Source organism: Lissotriton vulgaris, chromosome 8, assembly GCF_964263255.1.
Source record: "Lissotriton vulgaris chromosome 8, aLisVul1.2, whole genome shotgun sequence".
In the NCBI taxonomy this organism is placed as follows: Eukaryota; Metazoa; Chordata; class Amphibia; order Caudata; family Salamandridae; genus Lissotriton; species Lissotriton vulgaris.
This window is the reverse complement of record NC_141696.1, coordinates 1,128,385,694-1,128,406,804: the sequence shown is the minus strand read 5'-3', so window position 1 is coordinate 1,128,406,804 and position 21,111 is coordinate 1,128,385,694. Positions and strand designations below refer to the sequence as shown.

General features: G+C 42.4%; 1 protein-coding gene across 1 annotated transcript in view; it reads left to right on the top strand.

The window, feature by feature from the left end:
- The first annotated feature begins 2,846 nt into the window (after window positions 1-2,846).
- The window catches only part of MLNR (motilin receptor), a 97,378-nt gene continuing 79,113 nt past the window's right edge, over window positions 2,847-21,111 (top strand). Inside the window, exon 1 of the mRNA XM_086933434.1 lies at window positions 2,847-3,609. Coding sequence (XP_086789560.1) covers window positions 2,847-3,609 — 763 coding nt within the window. The remainder of the gene's footprint in view (window positions 3,610-21,111) is intronic.

Genomic DNA, 21,111 nt, shown 5'->3' with positions numbered 1-21,111 from the left:
ATGGTACAGGTTACAAAGTTATGTTTTATTCCCAGCCTTTCATTATCCTGATGTTGCTAAAAAAGGTTTGTTAGTGTAGGAATAAATTCTTATCATTAAAGTTCACTCTAACCACGGTGTTAAGTTCTGAATCCTGAGTTTGTGCTTCTTCAGACCAAGCACTCTTAAAAATGCCTACCAGTATATGTGACATATGCATCCTACACCTTGTAGTGAGTCCCTTTGCCTTATGTAACTTTTTCTATACACTGATTTGCATACGTATGATTTATTGATGTTAAGTGCTCCGACATCTTATACTGGTACGAGAAGGGCTATAAAACCAATGAAATACATGTGAGAGAGGCGCTGTGGAGAGATGAGAGGCACTGTTGGTGATAGTCAGGGAATCATTGAAGAGCCCCATCAAAGATTGTTGTATCCTGATGCATAGTAAAGTAATTATTTACTATGCTTTAGAAGCTAATACAATTGATATATATTGACAAATGTGTTGTAGAATGCACCATGTTTTCCAGAAATGTCTCGGGGGTGCAAAAACAAAGGTGTAAGATGTCAGTTTGTTTGTAACACACAACAACTTTCAAATATCTATAAATCAACTGTGCAAATGTTTCAAAACATATCAGCAGTTAGGGAACCACAAATGGACCACTTGTTTGTAATTCAGAAGAGTACTGGAAAGAGAGAGTTTTAAAGGATCAAAACAATCAAAACACTTTACTTGGTGATATTTAAATAATACATATTTGCTGAAACCATATTTCCACTTATTAGTATTTGTGTGCTATATAGATTCATCAGTAAAACTGCATGATGGCATTTTGCTTCCATGTCCATATAAAATGTTCTGTATGTACAAGACAGTGCCTCCTTCTGCCCTACAATAATGCCTCAACAGCCTATAAAGTTTCTAGTCTGTAGCACACTTCTGTGCATCAATGAGAATGTGTAGTTTAAAGCTCACAAAAATGAAACGGCCTAATCAGTATACTATTTCCAATGTCTAGCTAAAATAAGGAGGGCTGATCTATGGCCAGCCTGGGCGTGATATAGCAATGTCAACACCGCTCTGACCCACAATAATACCATTACACTAAGCAGTGTGCAGCCAATTATAGTCCATGCAGTCTGGTTAGTAACTCCCATTTCCTGCTTACAAGACCTCTACGCTATGGGTCTTATCCACCACTCAGTACTATTCTGGCCCCTTTACCAGTCATCACCAACTAAACAGAATCGGAATGCTTGTAGAGATCTGACACATAAAGCTGGTCACTTGGGGAATCCGCTCTAGTCCAGCACTGCAGGTCCCAATTAGCTGCATCCTATGCATGCCGCTTTACAATCTCACAATGTCTATCCAATCAGATCTTGCAGACCACTTCTCTCACCAAACATGTCTCCTCGCGACCATGAATTGTATACAAAATATCAGACTGGACAACCAAGTGAGGTAACCATATAAATACATTATTATCATATGAAATACCACAAAAAGCACTGCACTGTTGGTCAACGCTGCGCGCATACTGAAAAAGCCATGAAGTGCACAATTGTCCTAACCTAATATAAACTTATTTTGACTTGTAATTTACTTACGTATATACTATTGCCCGACCTCCTCTAATGCGCCTGTAAAACTTACCTTCTGTCCCTAAGTTTTGTCCTAAATTTTTACCCTTTGTCCTGAATTATTACACTCCCGGTCCTGAATTTGCACCCATGCCAGTTGGTCACGCTACCAAGAGCAGGCGCGAACTGTCAGAGTTCATGCCGGTTTGCGGAGATGTTATTTCTACCCATAATTCAGCGCAGCGCTCTTGCTCTGGATAACACGAGTTTAGAATTCTGCGAGATTACAGTTCGAAAATGCAGTTTGCTTTCCACCTGTGGATGCTACCTCACATAGTTTAAAACTGACCTGTGCGCGTGGAAATAACGGTCACCACGGCAGTAACGATGCATGAGGTGTAGAAACGAGGCGCCGGTTTCTGCCTGTTTGCTTTGGCACGTGCGCCCAGCACTTTACATATATCCGTATAGAGCTCGAAGCTTTGTACATTGCAGCGTCGAGCGACACAACCACTGCGCTGAATAACAAGCTGTCCAGTCCGCTTTTGCCTCCGTCGAGTGTAGACTGAGAGAGTGAGCTGAAAGGCGTTATTATTATTAGATTTGCAAACGCGTTAGGAGGATACACACGTTTGCAGAACGCGCGCGTCCAGATTTACTACCGCTGTTCCCCCCACACCCCCCTCCCCCGGACTCTCTGCAAGTCTAAGCCATGGCCAGGGAGGGAGCAGAAGAGATAAGCGCTGGGAAGAGGGTGAAATAAAAAGAACACAAGGCGCTGTTCGAGAGGCAGATGGAGACAGGCGAGAGAGAGGGCTCTTCTGAGGAGTCCACTCGCCTGGAAAGGGAGCAGCCCACTGGATAGGTTGACAGGTCATTAGAGAATACTTATTGCTAAACTGATTCGAGGACGTTTTCAGGAAATCTACTAACCTGGGATTTTCCCTCTACGGCCATTTGTGTTTTTTTTACCAAGCTAAAAGGTAAAAGAAGGTGAAGGTGCTCTGAGGGAGAGCTGCTTCAGAGAAACTCAAACAAGGAGACCTCATCGCTTTCCAGATGCAAAGCCAGCCGCTGTCAGCATGCAGTAGTTTCCGAGAGGAGACTGGACAATGGACTGCAGGTTTATTTGCTCTCTCCTTGCTAGACAGTAGGTGTGCACTGTTGTGACTTTGAGCCAGAGAAACTGGGTCAGCTCCACGCAATTTGCCCGGTCTACCACACCTCGCTGATCTTCGGCTTTCTTGAACGACCCCTGCCACCCCTGGACTATGCCCAACACATCAGACCCCTACTGGGTGGAGCTGATGGAACGATGTGGCGAGGCATACTGCTCCTTCTTCACTCTGGCTGCTTTGGTTCCTCTGACTGTGATCTGTGTACTATTACTGGTGGCAGGCATAATCGGCAACACAGTGACCATCCTCATCATCAGCAAGTACAAGGAGATGAAGACCACGACCAACCTTTACCTGTCTAGTATGGCAGCTTCCGATCTCATCATCCTCGTCTGCCTGCCCTTCGACTTCTACCGCCTCTGGAAGTCACGCTCCTGGATCTTTGGAGACTTCCTGTGTCGCTTCTTTTACTTCATCAGTGAGGGTTGCACCTACTCTACCATCCTGCACATCACTGCCCTGAGCATTGAGCGCTACCTGGCTATTTGCTTCCCCCTGAAAGCCAAGGTTTTTATAACCAAGAAGCGGGTTAAGGCAGTGGTGGCTTTCTTGTGGGCCTTTGCACTGATCTCGGCTGGACCGTTCTTCTTCATGGCCGGCAGTGAGCAGGACAACTGGACTGACTTTTCCAACCTGAGCATGGGCTGGGAGTGCAAGACCAGCACCTACGCCCAGGAGTCCGGCTTGCTCAACATCATGCTCTGGGTCACCACCAGCTACTTCTTCATTCCCATGTTCTGTCTGGGCTTCTTGTATGGATTTATAGGTCGAACCCTGTGGAAGAGCAAAGACCGCATCAAGGGCCCCAATGCTGCCAACAGAGAGAAGTACCACAGACAGACCGTGAAGGTCCTAGGTGAGTGTAACCTGTCTGCAGGCTCCTTTCTATGGAGGATTCCTGGCTGCTTTATTCAGGGGTTGCACTGAGCACAGATCTCTCCATGCGTTCAATGAGGAGACAGCGCTGTAAGGTGGGACTTCAGAAAAAGATGTAATCCTTCCTTTTAACTGATTCACAAAAAAGTACATTTGCCTGTATTTGGTTTCTGGAACTTTTTAATACCATTTTATAGCCTTCTTTGAAACGTGTGTTGACTCAGAGAGGTAGGAAGATAGGCAGGGACCGGCCTTTCAACATTGGTCTTTCATTTACGAACGACCTAGAAGTACAGACCACCACAAACCATAACATAGATCTTAATATTACTATAAACCGTAAATAGGTTTATATTAGTTTAAATGTGCGTTCTTCACACAAGCTCTGCCACCCTCTGCACACAGGTGTACATGTTTCACAAATTCACCTTGCGCATCCGAGCGCTAGTTGGAAAATTAGTGCATTTGCTAGAGAGGACTTGGAAAGGGGTTCAGAAATAAATGCATATTTTTTACATCTTCCAGGTTTGTGGCTGCTTTTGTTACTATCTAGTGCATTTGCAAATGTCTATCAGGGTATTATCTGCAGCCCTGCATAACGCACCAAAGTAGGGCATTTCTCTACACATGCAGCGCCTTGAAGAACCTTTGAAGAGAATCTATGACAGACTTGTCAATTAAGTAGCTTGTGAGCTGCTGGTAGCTCTCCAGCTACCCATAAGTTTCACCCCTGTCTACTGCCCAGCCTAATAAATTCGAAGCATTTGCTTGGTTGAATAAATATATGTATGCCAAAATTGAAAAGTGTGTATTTGAGACCAAAATGTGTGAATTTTCAGAAGTCAAGAGTTGGTGTTTGGGGAGACTTATTACTAATATTAACTTGGTGCCAGGGACATTGCAGCTTTGGCTGTTATGCATTACCAATGTATAGGCATTCTATATTGAACACTATTAATGATGGGAACCATGCCTAATGCACTGAGCTGATCACTGCTGTCAATCTTGCATATGGTGGGTTCTAATGTAATCTTTTCTGATGTTGTCAGTATTTAAACTCAAAAAATATTAGTAGCTGCGGATGATGTTCACCGGACATGAGTAGCTCTTAATACAGAAAAGTTTGGAGACTCCAGCCACACACACACACGCAGCCACACACACACACACACACACACAGCCACACACACACATACAGCCACACACATACACACACACAGCCACACACATACACAGCCTTTTGGGTAACATGTATACAGTAAATACAAAGTGACTATCGTGGAAATAGAAGGCGCGAGTATGGGTGACAGCGTCAAATTGCTGGGCACCAAAAAGAGACTTACAGGAGCTGTGTAGTTACCAATTTCTAGGTCACAGGGTCACTGAAGACATTAAATTAATAGTCCCGGGTAAATAAAGTAAGTGGGTTGGAGTCTTTAATACAATAAACATTATTAGCATTGTTTTTTTTTTTTTAAATAAATCCAAGGACTCCTAATGCTGCTTCCAGTCCCTGGTTACACAGAAGTATCATAATGTTCTATGTAGGAAGCAGTGCCATATTGACTGCTTGAATGAAAGACCAATGCACAGGAAGGATTATGGAAAGCAGTATGGTCAAGCGCGTCACCACCCTTTCCCTTTTAGTATTAAACAGACAGTTTTTATTCAATTATCTAAATCCCACAATCTAAGCGTGTGAATGTGGGAATTTGTGCCACAGTGGTACGCGATGCTTCCTTCAGCTAAGCATTACCATGTTACCTGTCATTCAAGTTCTCGAAGGCATTGGGATATCAGGCAAGGCATGGGATCGGCTCTACCAATCCCTGATGGTCGGCATACCAATGCTAATTGGCGAATAACTTGATCACGTTGCATGAAACTCTCCTCCGGAGGCCACCATCTTGCACCATGAACAACGCAGCTTGGAATCTCTTTCTGACGCCGTCACCGTCGCCATTGAAATGGGCGACACTTTATTGGATTGCTCAGACAGATGTCCGGCCTGCGCCTACGTCCCCCGGACACCCCCGATACAGTTCGGGGCTGTTAGACCTGACATCATTGGCTTGAGTCTCTCCTCCATTTTTTCTGTTTGCCTCCACTGTTTTACGATGTTTTGCTGGTATACGTTTTGGGCGCCGTGCCACTGCTGATCAGTGCCATAACGCAAGTGCTCCCGATGTTAAATTGATGTATCTATTGTATCCATGTTTGGCTTATTTGGTTTACTGTCAGTCCCTAGTCTAGCGCACCCGGAGTGCCGGGGCTTGTAAATACAAAATGCCGCTCGTGGGCTTGCAGCACGTGTTGTGCCACCCACAGGAGCGGCCTCGTAAAAGAATGTCTACGGGTCAGTCATTGCGAGACCCACGTGCAGCCTAGTGCTGTCACGCAGGCTGCGCAAGTATACCTACTTGCCAGCCCCTCAAACCTTCCCTTGACTTCATGTTAGTCACCCCTACGGTAGGCCCACGGGCAGGGTGCATTGTAAGTATAAGGTAGGACACGCCTGACCAAATTGGCATGTCCTAATAGTGAATTACAGCCATCTTCGTTCTTCACTATTGCGAGGTAGCCTGCTCTCCATTAGTTAGAATGGGCCGCCGGGATTATTAATGCTATGATCCTAGCTGGCTCGGGGAGCATGGTGCAATGTCGAGTTTGGTATCCCTGAACTCGGGGTTTAATTACGCATCCGTTGGTGTGGATGGTTTTTGGACCCTGGGTTTGAAAATACCACTTTTAGAAAGTGTCTATTTTCTTGTCTAACCATATCTGGTTTCTGCTGGTCTTGCGTGTGTGTGACAGGAGCTGGGTGGCTCCACAGGTCTGGATGAGTCAGTGTGGGATGAGTGGGACATTTGCGTTGAGAGTAGGGGGAGAGTAGTTGTTGATAGCCTGCCCTGCCTGGTACAATGCTGGCTCCACCTCCTGCCAAGCGGCTGATGGCTCTGTGCCTGCCATGGACGATCCTAGCCCCACCTCCTGCCAGGAGGCCGATAGCTCTGCTCCTGCCAGTGTCAATGCTGGCTCCACCTCCTGCTGGGCGTCTGAGGACCCAGCCCTGCTCAGTGAATAGGCCAGGTGCTACTGCCTGGCTCCACCCACAACAGACCCAGGATTTTGGGAAATTCCCCTGCATGGACAAAGGGATCAAAGCCGAAAAGGGGTATAAGAGAAGGACCCCTGAACCAAGAATTTAGATCACTTCTGACAAGGAACCCTGTAACCAAGGACAAGAGGCCTGCTGATCTGAGGACTTGCCTACCCCTTCTGCCAGTGTGTTGTTTGCTGGGGGGGAATCCTGCAGTGCTTCTTTATTTTTGCCAAGGAACCAGGAGAGAGGAACTGTGTGTGTACTCTCACGCTTGCTAAGAAAATCTCCAAGGACTGGAAGAGTGCCAGTCTCCTGCTGAAGTCACAGGGTTAAAGGACTTCATCTGCTAAAGTGCTATTTGCTGGAACCTGTGAATCCAGCACCTCTGAAAGAGCCGGCAACCTCGACGCCGAAGGACGTTGCCGAATCCAGCTCGACATAGTGGGTAACGGCCCCAGTGTCCCGCTTCCTCGACGACCGGCCGCCGGGCCCGACCGACGCCAGCAGCAACGCCAGTGAGTGGGAGTACGGCTCCAGCTCCAAGGGACCTCGTGTCTGCACCGCTGCTGATCGCATCGCCCTCGTGCCCTCTCGACGCCGTGAGCGCTGCTCACTCTGTGCAACCGCATCATCGACAACGACGCCTGCTGAGGCCTGATCGACACCGAAGACGCGACGCCGGATTGCTCGACGCCGCGGATCATCGTGTGCTTCATTTTCCAAAGGTACTGTGTTGTTGGGGGTCCGTGTGACTCTGGGCTCGACGTAGCGCTCCTCGCGGTCGACGCCGAACCTTTGGATTAACTTTGCCTCGACGTCATGTAGCCCCCGTGTGGGTTACCCTGTTGCTAAGAACTGTATTGCCAAGAAGAAGATTTGCTTTGATACTAAAGACTTTTTGTGCTAAAGAAGAAACTACCTTTGAACTATCCTTTTTCCCTTCCCAGAGTATTTATTAAGATTGTGTACGTTTTTGTCGTTATTTGGTCTTGTGCTAAGCCTTATATAAAAATACTTATTTTTATAATACTACTGTGTCGTGTCCATTTGTAGTGTATTCACTTGATTACTGTATGTGGTCATAAATGCTTAACACACAGCCTCTGAGATAAGCCTGTCTGCTCTGCCAAGCTACCAAGGGGGTGAGCAGGGGTTATCGAAGGGTGTGATCCCCTTGCCCTGACTAGAAAAGGTGTGTCCCTATTTGTCAGAAGTGTATACCTCTGCCAACTAGAGACAGCCGGTTCTAACAGGGGCGCATTTAAGAATGCTCTGTTTTGTTTAATGAACTCTACTCGGCACCGCTCACTGCGCCGGGGCTCCACAAAACAATATTTGTATTTTTGTTTGCTTTGCGAGTGTTACTGGTGTTAGTGAACTATTATAGTGGTGCCCGTATCACGTAATTCGTATATAAATAAACAGGGGCATATTTTAACTTCAGCACAACCCCAATAAAAAGAACTCTTACAAAATAAAATGCCTACTTTTTCAAAAAGAGACTGACGTGTGTACAAAAGAAAAACACAACGGTGCACCTTAGCAAAGACAGTGTGTTGTCGAGGCATATACACAGTGCGAGGCACAACACGACACAGCTGCTGAAATAGTTGTGTACATCACCTGGCGTCTCCGTGAATGCGTGCGGCTGTTTACTGAAGCTGCACATTTTAAAATAACATAAACACATGGCCCAGGGAGGGCGCCCCTCCCCCACGCGCCGCTGAACACAGAGCTCACTGTTCCCCTGTTGGGCAGAGGCTGAGACATAAACATGCTCGCACTAGCACAAGTCTGTGACCTGGGATCTGCAAACTCACACACATCTTCAGCTGTGAGTACAAAGTGGTTAGAAGAAGTGCACACAGAGCCGGGTATGCTCTTGGAGCTATGTTGCCGTAATCCGTGTATAAAGCGCTAATACGGAAGTGTCTGCTCTCTCGGCCTTGTTGCTGCAGAGTGTGTAGAATAAAGCGCTGTGCCTGCCCCTGCGATATGTGCACGTCTCACAAGAGCTCTCCCCGTAAGTGAGTTCAACAAAGACAAGCGCTCTGAATAGGTGCTTGACATCCTGCTGTCATAAAAAATTCCTTATCTTCTTTATGGGGCCATCTGAACCCATACAGAAGATAAGAAACCTTTTACGCCGGCAGTAAGTCAAGTAAGCTAGTCTGAAAAGGACAGGGCTTACAGAGAAGGAAGAACGTTACTAAGACCTCTTCTCCAATGGCTGGCCACCGTTTAGCATGAACGGTGATGCCAGCCAATGGAGAAGAGGGGTGAGGCTTAACCACACTAGTGGAAAATACTCTACGTCATTAAATCTCGCCAGCTTGACTGCGCATGTACGCAGACTTTTGCAGGCCGAGACCTAAAAACTAGGGGCCAGATATATGAAAGGATTTTGGAATCTCAAACCCGGAGTTTCACAAATTCACTGTGTTTGCGACTGCATAATGCCATTTTGTAATGTACATATCCCATTTTATGAGTTGGAAATGTTTTACTAACTCGTAATAGGGGTTTTCAACCTATATACCAGAGCAGGCGGAAGATCCTTCTTTCACATCGATGCCAAGACCTGGAATGAGCTACCTGCAGACATCAGGCGCGTCCCCTCCCTGAACACTTTCAGGAAGACTCTTAAGAACTTTCTTTTCAGCTAAACAGACCTGGGACCCCCCCCCCCCCCCCCCCCCCCCCCCAGCGCCTTAAGACTCTCATGGGTGGGTAGCGCGCTTACAATTCCCCTGATTGATTGATTGATATTGAGTTACAATTTGGAATGGGCCTAAAAAGGACTTGCCTTCCAAACTGTGATTCAGTATGTAATGTATCAATGATTTGCAACAACATTTCTGGTTGCATCCTATTGAACAGTTACCAACACCTCAAAGGAGGTAATAACTGATTCTCGAAAATGGAACGGAGTCGTCTTTGAACCCCTCCCATCTTGGGAATTGTGTTAGTAGCCTTAGGGGGATTGAACAATAGTGAAAAGTACCATTGCCTGCTCCCCCTGATGTTTTCCGAAATAGAAAACTTTTTTGTTTTTTGATGCATTTCCAGTTCCTTTAAGGAACACAGCATACTTTAAAAATAAGTACTGGCAAAGCCAATTGGTCTGGCGAGTCTTTTTGCTTTGTCAATGCTTGTTTTGTAATGGTTTTTGCAAAACTTTAATGCTGGGAAAGCAGACAGACCCATCAATCTAAAAATAGGGGAAGCTGACAGGCCCCTCATCAATCTAAATAACAACTAAACATTGCTTGAAAGCAAAATTATTTTTCTGGCTTGAGAAAACATAAATTACCATAGCAGTCACAAGCACCGAAAGGAACTACTTTGTGTGTGGATGTGTATCTTATCAAATAGAAGAATGCCATCACTCACACTGAAATTATCCAATGACTGAACTGTAGTATGCAGAAGAAACATTAGAAGGACAATCAAACAGACATATGGATAAAGATGGCTGGCTAAAAACCCCTATTAGTGGGTATTTTATATGTATAATTCTAGTAAAATCAAAGGTCTTGGCTAAAGTCAGAACTCAAAAAATGTTTTCCATTTGGGAATCCAAAACAGGGACGGAGGCCCACAGTCCCTAGCATGCCACCATGCATGTGTTTTTAGTCAGTCACGGGGTTGCGAATTATGGTCTTCCTAATAAATATTTATTAGACAGGTCACTCTGCAACGCTTTGCAAATGGTGATTTTGCTCTGTGATCTATTAGTACACAGGTCGCTTTGCAAAATCAAAATCCTTTCTGAAAAAGTAAGTGTGCAATTCCCAACCACTTTTTGGAACACATTTTTATTAGTACACCTGGCCCTAAGATCCAAATGTACCAATATGCAAGTAAGTTGCATGGGTCAGATAAGATCGTTACTTTACAAAACATCATAGTGCTGCGAATGGAGTGGCAGAGACAATTATACATCAGTTTTATTGATTTTGAGAAAGCCTTTGGCAATATTCATAATGACAGCCTATAGCATATAGAAAGCCAATAGCAGCTAATTCTCCCTACATAGATGAGTACTATGCGGGAAAGTTCAACTATTTAACATCACAAGTGATCACCGTTTTTCCCTTTGGCCCACCCATCTCAATAGGAAATCACGGGATCATCCAGTAAATAGAATATATAGAGGCATAACAGTACATCATATGGTTGCATCCACATCACTGTTATCTCCTGTTCCCCCACATCTGGCAATATCTACAAATGTTGTCCCCTTGCCCCCCATCTCCAAGGGCACGTGGTTTTTGGAAGCCCCCTCAGATAAGTACTCAGGCAGCGGTTTCCATGCCCCCTCAAATAACAAGTGATTCCCACTAACATTGTTATTCAGGGATTGCATCACCTGTATGTTCCATAGGCTATGATACTGTGTGATAGCAAGAGTGGGTCCCTTTTCTTCCAGTGAAACACTATTGCCAATTTTTCAGCCCAAGGCCATGCCAGATACGTTTCCAATTGTGCTAGCCAAGTATTAACATCCATCTCTGCGTGCATATCCAATAGCATTACCCCAGGGTTTAAATGTACCAGATAGCCTAACATTGTCTTCAATACATTTGCCCCTTCCCTTCAGAACGGGGCGTTTCAGTGGTGTGCTTACCAAAAGTGCATAGTGCCACCTCTTCATCCACATCCTCTGTAAATTATTCAATTTTTAAGTTTAGAAAGCTTTATTGAATCAAATATACCATGTAAAACATCAGTACAATATCACAATCAGTAAAAATGAGCAAATGACATATGCAATATAAAGGTGAAATCAAGAAAAAATCCCAAAAAGGGAATAATAAATATTTATGCTAAGAGAAAATGCATTTTTAAAGGTTTTGTGAAAAATGAGAAAAGGAAAAAGAGAAGAGGAGAGGGGGAGAGAGAGAGGGAGAGGGGAAGGAAAAGAAAAGGCATACAATTCAAAAACTGTAAATAAAACACAAATTAAGGCATATGTCTGGAAAGAAAATCAGTTAAAGGTAACCATAACAAATCCCTTTTGATCAAAAGGGGGATAGTACTAGCACAGGCACGGTCAAGTCTATGATGATGAAATATCAGATTCCACCAAGCATTATAAGAAATTTTTGAGGTATCCTTCCAGTTCGTAGTGATAACCTGCAAAGAAATAGTTATAAACACATCTATAAATTTACTAACATTGTATGAAACATTCCAAATGGGGGAAGAACCACCTAGAAAAATATGAACAATATCAAAAGTGTAATTAGATCCTAAAATATCACAGGGATTTGACCAATGGACAGTTGAAAAACATGTGAAAAAGATCACTGTCAGCATGAGGGCAGGACCAACATTGACTAGATTCTGAAGATTTGAATTTAAATAAAAACGATGGGGTAAGGAAAAGATGATTGTAATAAAAATATAAAGTCTGTGTGGTACTAGCTGAGCGAGAGACAGTATGAATTTTAGACCATATGGAATCCCAGACAGGAAAGGAAAAGTCCTGCGACAAATCTCTTTCCCATGCAAGCTCAGGTTTGGATTTGGGACGGTCTGAGGCAGGACGGGAAAGAATCTTATAAATAACAGCAGATTTGAGAGGAACAGTGAAATCTGGTGGAGGCGATTCTGACGGAGCGATATCAGGTAGGGAATTGTGATGGAAGATGAAGGTGGTTAGAGCTAATTTAAGCGCGGGGGTTATTGTGAAGAATATGTGTTGGATAAGTTAAAGCATGTACGAATATCAGAAAAATCCATCAAGGAATCATCAACCAAAAGCTTATCCGCACAAATAATGCCTTTGTCAATCCAATCCTTCCAAAAGAGAGCATTATTATTGATCTTCAGAAATTGATTGTACCATAACGGGGTGAAAAAATGAAGACGTTCTTGAGAGAATGAGGAACGAAATTAAGATAGTGCGAGCGCCCTTGAATGTTTGAAGATGGGTGAAAGAAATCGTTTAGGGGGTTGCGACAAATGAGTAGCAGTGAGAAAAGAGAAAAGCGAAAACTGAGCCAGTCCTATTGCACTCCAGGCTGTGACAGGAAGAGGGGATGAATTTGCTAAAAAGGGCCATATCTGTTTTAAAGTAAAGGAGGAGTGAAAACGGATGAGGTTTGGAAAGTTGACCCTTCCCAAATTCTTTGGTTGCTGAAGGCGAGATAGAGAGATCCTAGACTTATTGTTATTCCATATTAACCGAATAAAAGTGCAATTGATGAGCGTAAAAAAGTAAGCGGAAAGGGAGATTGGAAGCATTGAAAGATAGAAATTAACAATGGGGAGAAGCATAATTTTAATGGTTGCTAATCTCCCCCACCAAGATAAGAATAATGGAGACCAACGATCTATAAGTGCGGAAAGCTTAAAGAGAATATCTTTGTGATTCATTTTAATAGTTTCTTTAATATTGTTAGCATAAAGGATGCCTAAACATTTGATATTCGTAGGGTTCCATTCAAAACCAGAACCTTGAAACATATGGGGAGACAGAATTTATTAAGGGGTAACACTTAAGATTTATCAATATTCAACTTATATCCAGAGACTGAGGAGTATTCTTGTAGTAAGGAAAAAAGAGTAGGTAAAGAGGTATTAGGTTTAGGATATAAAGTAAAGTATCGTTGGCATAAGCAGTGAATTTAATATCAATATTTTTATATACGAAACCAGAGTAAGATGTGGAGCAACATATTTTTTCAAGAAAAGGTTCTAAAGCCAAAATAAAAAGAAGAGGGAATAGGGGACAACCTTGTCTGGTGCCTCTATGCAGAGGAAAATAAGAAGATTGAACACCATTAACCCAAATGGAGGTAGAGGGAACTGAGTATAATAAGTGAATAAAATTTAAAATGTGAGGACTAAAATCATGCCAACGGAGAGCGCCAAACATAAAATCCTAGCTGACCCTATCAAATGCTTATTCAGCATCAAGGGTGATAGCGGCGAGTGGAGAATTCATTTTAGAAGCAAGGCGGATAATATTAAGGAGAGTTCTAGAATTATCAGTGATAGATCTGCCTTTGACAAAACCAGATTGGTAAATGTTGATGAGGTCAGGAATAACAACGTTTAAACGAGAAGCTAACAGTTTGTCATATATTTTGCAATCTATATTAATTAATGAAATAGGCTGGTAATTTTTACAAAGAGAGGGGTCTTTATCTTTTTTTGGGGAGTAAGCACAACATTACTTGTGTGAACGAACCTTTGGATTCCCCCATGGAAAGAAAATTAGTGATCAAAGAGGATAGATATGGTAATAAGATATTCTTGAAATGAAAATAGAAACGGACAGTAAAGCCGTCAGGGCCAGGTGATTTATTTTTAGGTAAGAGCGTAATGGCATGAAGAATCTCTTTTTCGGAAATGGGTGCATCAAGGGAGGAGAAATCAACATCATCATTCGAAGATTTGGGAATAGTTTAGAAAAATGAATCAATTTGAGCAGAGGACGGTGTCGATTCAGGTGTATATAAAGAGGAGTAATACTGAACAAAGCATTCAAGGATCTTATCATCAGTGGAATGACGGTTACCATGAACATCCGTAATGACGGCTATTTTGGACTTCTGTTTCTTAATTTTGAGATAGTTCGCAAGTGATTTACCGGCTTTGTTGCGTCCTTCGCAAGTGATTTACCGGCTTTGTTGCGTCCACCGTACATTTTTTAATTGAATTTGAGAAGATTATTAAAGGCCGCATCCCAAGAATGTTTATTAAATTGGATTTTAGCTTTGACCAGGGAGGACAGAGCATCTGCAGAGTTGGAGGTATAAAAAAGATGCTCTAATTCCTTTATTTGTTTAAGGAAAAGGGAAGATTTAGAAAGGGCTTGTTTCTTCTTACGAGAGACACAGTCAATAATGTAACCTCTAGCTGCCGCCTTAAAAGCATCACAGATAAAATGAAATTGAGAGGCCGAATTGAGGTTATTTCGGAAAAATTCCTAAATAAAAAGAGTAAATTGGTCATTGAATTGGGGGTCAAGAAGAAGAGAGTTGTTGAAGCTTCAACGACACGAACTGGGAGTAGGAGAAGGTAGGTCAATATCAGGAATAACGGGGGCATGATCTGAAATAAGAATAGAACCAATTTCAACATTAGTCATATATTGGAGGGTGTGTTGAGTGAGAAAAATGTAATCAATACGGGAATGTGATGCATGGACGGGAGAAAAAAAGGAAAATTCCAAAGTGTCAGGGTGGGATAATCTCCAGGAGTCAATTAGGCCTATGGAGGATATAGCTTTGTAAAAGGACTTTTGCATCTTGTTGGGAATAAATCTAGTTTGAGACTTGCGATCCAGAAAGGGGTCCATTAGTTGATTGCAATCACCACCAACAATTAAATCAGCAGTAGCATATGAAGATAGAAGCATAGAAAAATCATTCCAGAAACTTAAATCTACACCAGTAGGACCATAAACATTACAGAAGGATAAATCCGTATTGTTAACTATTACATCCAAAAATAACCATCTACCATTAGTTTCTGAGAACTCATTTTTTAACTGAATAGATAATGATTTATGAAACAAAATGATAACACCATTTTTGTTGCTAACTGAAGGGGAACAGAAAATTTCTCCCACCCATTGTTTGCGTTGAGAAGACAAATCTCTAAGGGAGAGATGAGTTTCTTGTAACAGAGCAACTTGACATTTCAGTCTTGCTAAATGAGATAGGACCCGCTGTTTCTTGACCGGGTTGCGGAGTCCTTTAACATTCCAGGAAATAACACGAAGACCGTTCATTTCTGGAAGTCACAGAAAAATAGGCAAGAAGATAGGAAAGAAGGAGTATAGCAAAGTGAGAAAGAGCAAGAGATACAAAATAGAGAAGAAAGAAGAAAGGCTACTGGAAAGAAAGTAGCAAATGAGACACTAGAACCCATAACCACCTCAAAAAAATTTTTTTTAAAGAGGAATGAGCAAGTTGTGGATAAGTTGAGAGAACAAAGGAAAATCATGATATGAGTAGCAAATGGAAAAGGATATGAAAGGAGCAGGATCAAACGAAGAATGCCTTGGAAAAAGAGTAGAGCATGATAAGAAAGGGGAAATCCAGAAGAGAGGAGGAAAAGAGGTAGGGAAAGAAGGATTAGAGACAAGGAACAGGAGAGATGAAGGTAGAAAGAAGGGAGTGGGAGACCAAAACTCCCAGGAGATAAAGTGAAAAAAAAAGATGGCAACAAGCCGGGTGGCTTTAGCCACTGAGGACAAAGAAACAAAAGACAATGAAGTAGGAGTGGGAGCAGCGAAGAACAAGACAACCGCATGAGCAAAAGAGAAGATCAAATGTGTGGTCTTCAGAACAACAGTTACAGAAAAAACTGAGAAAAAATAAATAGGTCTAAAGACCAAACATGACCAAATAAGACTAATGAAGGGAACTTACCAAACAATTGGGAAGGAAGGGCAGCGTAACGAAGATGCACAATACAGACATCGGGGCAGCACATAAAATGGAATGAACAACGAGAACAACGAAGAGGGAACCTGGAAAACAAGATGAGAAGAACAGGAACAGCATTACCACAGGGAACAAGATTCCGAAGAATATAAGACAACAAACATGACAACAGAAAAATTAAGGTTTGCTGAATTCCATGGATTCCTTCTTCTGGGTGCTGAAGAACTTCCAAAGGTCCGCCGGATCGTCGAAACTAAAAGTTCTTTCTTTGTAGGTCACTTTGAAAAAACAAGGATGGATAAGACCATATCGGGCATTCATTGATCTAAGAGCAGGCCTCAAGTCCAAAAATTCCTTTTGCCGCGCAGCAGTTGGTTTAGAAACGTCGAGTGAGAAAAACTTTATGGCCAGACCAAAGTAACTGCTTGTGCTGCTTAGAAGAGTGAAGGATAGACATGAGGTCTGAATAGAGCAGGAAATAAGCAATGATGCCTCTGGGTTTTGAAGTGGAGGAAGAATTCCTTGGTCCAAGACGGTGAGCCCTTTGAATATTGACATCCAAGTGCTTAAGAAGGCCAGTAATAGGTAGGACTTAAGTTTTTAAAAATTGAATGATATCAGATCCCTCTGAGTTCTCCGGAATGCCATAAATGTGCAAATTATTATGCCGATTGCGATTTTCCAAATCCTCAGAGTTTTTTTTGAGCTGGTCAACTTCCGTCGTAAGGCTGGCAACCTTAGCTACAACATCTTGAGCCTCACTGTCTTTTTGCTCTACGTCAGATAGTCTTATGTCCAAACTGGACCATTTATCCTCAAGTCTCTAAAGAGTAGTAGTGGTATCAGTCATGAAAGGGCATATAAGACGTAATTCCTCCATAATATCCTCCAACGTAACAGGAAGTGGAGATTTTGATGGAGATGGAGGGTCTTTTTTAAGGCGTTTAACAGTAACCACAGAGTCTTTACGAGTAGCAGAGGGGGCACCATGAGCCTTAGAGGTATATGAGGGTTCCATTGTGCAAGAACACCAGCAGGACCAAATTGTTAAGACAAAAGAAATTATGAGAAGGTCGCCAGCACGCGGAAAAATAACGGGCTAGCAAGTGAGGCAGTAGCAAATGGGTGAGGAGCCAATAAAAGCGACTCAAAAATGAAGCATAACTCGATAAAATAAAAAACCCAGCTGGAGATATATAACAATACCTCTGTTTAGTCAGGAGAGTATGCAACAGAACCAAGTAAACAAGTAGTCAGAGAAATTCACAGGAGCGGATAAAGTCACATAAGAAGTAATCCCATCAGAAAAAAAGATAAAAGTTCCATCAGTAGCATCAATATAGCGTATCATGGATTAAAGCAGCAGCAAGGAGAGAAAAAAAAACGCTGCTTGATAAAAAAAATTGAAAGCATACCCATATGTGGAGGGGTGCCTCCAATTGCAGAATCCACTGTTTTAGCATGGAAACGCCGACGTGAAGTAAGCCCTACTTCAACGAGCGCCGCTCGACATCGCGGAGCTCGTCAGGGTGCGGCCATTTTGTTTCGCCACGTCGCGCGCTTAAATTATTCAATTTTGAACAAGATCGAGAAGTGCAACTGCTTTTGATACTACCCAGTTCTTCAGAAAATGTGTGTGTGTATAACGAGCAAAAGTGTGAAGGTGCAGGAAAGGATTCAGGGAGGAGTGATTCCCCATTCTGATCGTGCCGGAGGATAGGCATTGCCGACATGTGAGCACTGGTCATGCAGAATAATCACTTGACAACGTAAAAAATGAAACCCACTATGAAGTTGATGCAGGTACAAAAAAGAACTTTTATTTAAAAAGCATATGGATGTACGAAGATTCCATTCAGTAGAATACCAGCATAAATGCATCATGGGGACTGTAGTTCTGAAAGACTGTGAGCAAATATATCAAGATTCCCCCATGGTCTAGTCTTAATTTCTCATGTGGCGTAGCTCACAAAATGAAACGATTAGCCTTCAAATTAGTACAGGGACAACAATATCTTTTCTTTCGTTAAATATATTTTATTTCTTTTTTTCGTTAGTTTATCAAAATTATTTAAAATATTTTTTTCTTTTTTGGGTCTTTTCTTATGTGTACATCAATTCATGAACATAGGTAATAATCCAATCAATTTTAAAAATACAAAAGTGAGTGACATAATTTTTGCAATCTATCCAGAATGTACTATATATTTTACAAAATAAGTGAAGAAACAACTAATACCCTGTCTAACACACACTGACTCACATACACACCACTCATTCATACATGCCTACAGTCTTACAAGCTCCAAAACAATTTCTAAGGTTGAGGTAACACAGATAGTCAATGTGTTTTTTTCCACGCCAGGTCTACGCGCCTTTCGGTGGGTTCATACCACCTTCCTCAGGACCAGCTCAGAAATAGTTTTACTCTTCCCTCATCTTGTGTGTGCAGGGTACCTGAAATTACAAACACATTGTAATGTACCTGTGACTAAATATAAATTGAAGGACATTTCACTTACTCCATACTTTTTCATTTATGGAATCATTTAGACATTAACTTAGAGACATCTGATTACACCATGAAGGAAGTGGCACCAAACAAATCGATAACCCAATTATTCTGGGATTTAGAGCTAAAGCTCAAAATATTGAGACATGAACACATTATTGCCCTGTCATCAAGTTCTATGGAAACAAGTAACAAGTTGACTATTTAAGGGTACAACAAAGCAAGAGTGTGTCACGATAACTATTGCACATTCTGTTCTAACTTTTGGAATGATTGGTTTTCCTCTTTTCCCTAGTCATAAAAGTAATCATAGAGGGGGTCCCAAATTCTTTGTTAATACGTTCTGAATGACTGTCACATGACTTTTTAATTTAAAAGCACGCACTTTTGCACTGGGCATTTTAAACTCCACCTGTGAACAAGGTAAAAGGTTGCTGAAACACGTAAGGAGAAAGAGTACTTGCTGGCTGCAGTACCTGCAAATAAATGCTTTACTCCGGTATTGGGCCTCACTGTTGTTCTTGATGGTTGTCGAAGGATGGGTCTTTCCAGGACTATTGTTTGTGAGACCGCCCTGTAGGGTCTGGGGCTCCTGTGCCCAGAGGCATTGGTTTCGAATATATATATATATCTGGGACGGCGATGGGCACCTGCTTTGCCCCCAGCTATGTGAACTTGTTCATTGGCTGGTGGGAGGAGCACGTGCCCAGAAGCTGTAAAGTAGGTCAAGACAGTAGTAAGGTCATCCAGTGGCATCGTTATATTGACGATTTATTCATTGTTTGGCAGGGGTCAACTGAGACAGCTCTTAAATACATTGATGATATGAATAACAACAACTACAACTTGCACTTCTCTGGTACCATTAGTCGGTGGCAGTAGACTATTTGGACCTGAGGGTGTGTGTTGAGGGTGGGCGACTCCACACTGCACTTTTCCGTAAACCAACGGCTGGTAACTCTATTCTGTCCGCCAGCAGCAATCACCCACCGAAGCTAATCAACAGCATACCTTACGGTGAGCTGCTGTGGCTTCGTAGAAATAGCTCAAGGGAGCAAGACTTTGAGGTGGCTGCCTCAGAGTGTGTAAATAGATTCAGTCTGCGAGGCTATGAGCGCTTCACTTTGAATAAGACACTAAATAAGGTCAGAAAGATCCCGAGGGAGACCCTTTTGGTAGACAAACCTAGTAAGAAGGAGGACATCAATAAGAACGGGAAATTTCAGATGATTACACCTTATCCCTCCGAGGCTAACTATCTGAAAAAAATGCTTAGAAAGAACTGGCATATTCTCCTGACTGATAATGCAATCAAGGATGATATACCCCAGTATCCACAGGTAACTTTTGGAAAGGCCAGGTCCTTAAAGGACATTCTGGTTAGAAGCCATCTTGAGAGACCCATACCTAAAACTAACACCTTGAAAGAGATGAAGGGATTTTACCCCTGTAGTCGGTGTAAAGCCTGTGCAGCGAGTAAACTGGTCCTCACTTACACTCTCTTAGACACAGGAAGAACTATGGAAATCAAAAAGTTCTTGACTTGTAGCACTCCTTTTGCAGTTTATTGTCTTGTCTGCCCATGTGGCTTACGCTACATTGGCAGTACAATTCATGAGCTGAAAATCAGAATATTGGAACATCTGTTGGCCATCGATAAGGCAGATCCCGCCTATCCGGTTGCCTGCCATTTTGCAGAATTCCATAATAAGGATAGAAAAAAGCTACAGTATTTTGGATTAGATTGTGTCCCTTGTAACATCAGAGGAGGAGACCGTTTGCGGAAGTTACGACGATTAGAGTTGAGATACATTATCGACCTATCGTCTAAATTCCCTAAAGGTCTAAACAGTGGGGAAAAACTTGCAATACATCTGGGGAAATAATATGATCTGCCTTATAGTTCTGATCTAAGCTTTGGTTTGCTGCTATGGCTTATGTTTGTTTTGTTCTGTCGTGTTATATCATGCTAACTATACACTGAGAAGATATTGATTCTGTCCAGAACGGTCACATTGGGTCACGAGGATATTTGGGTAACCATAGTTTATGTTTATGTTTATTCACTTATTCATGAACGTTGGATGAAATATGAGATCATGATTGAATGATTATTAATTTGAGTTCTTCATCCAATGAATTTAAGGAAATTGTACTTTTTACAGAAGGAATGTAAAGTTTCATGTGTAATACAACAATGGTTTATATAGAAGGGACCCAGGACGACCCACAGCACTATTTCATGTAATAACATGTATACGTTGTTTTACCCTGTAATAACACGAGAATTTGTGGGGCCAGTGTTATGCTGATTTATGGCACAATGATGTTGTGATTTTATTACCGTAATATGTGGAGATAATAGTTTTGCGCATTGCATACACTCCAAGATGGCGCCCAATGTTTGTACAAGGGTAATGGTCCTTTCTCTATTGCCATGAGACTAAGAAACTTTATCAG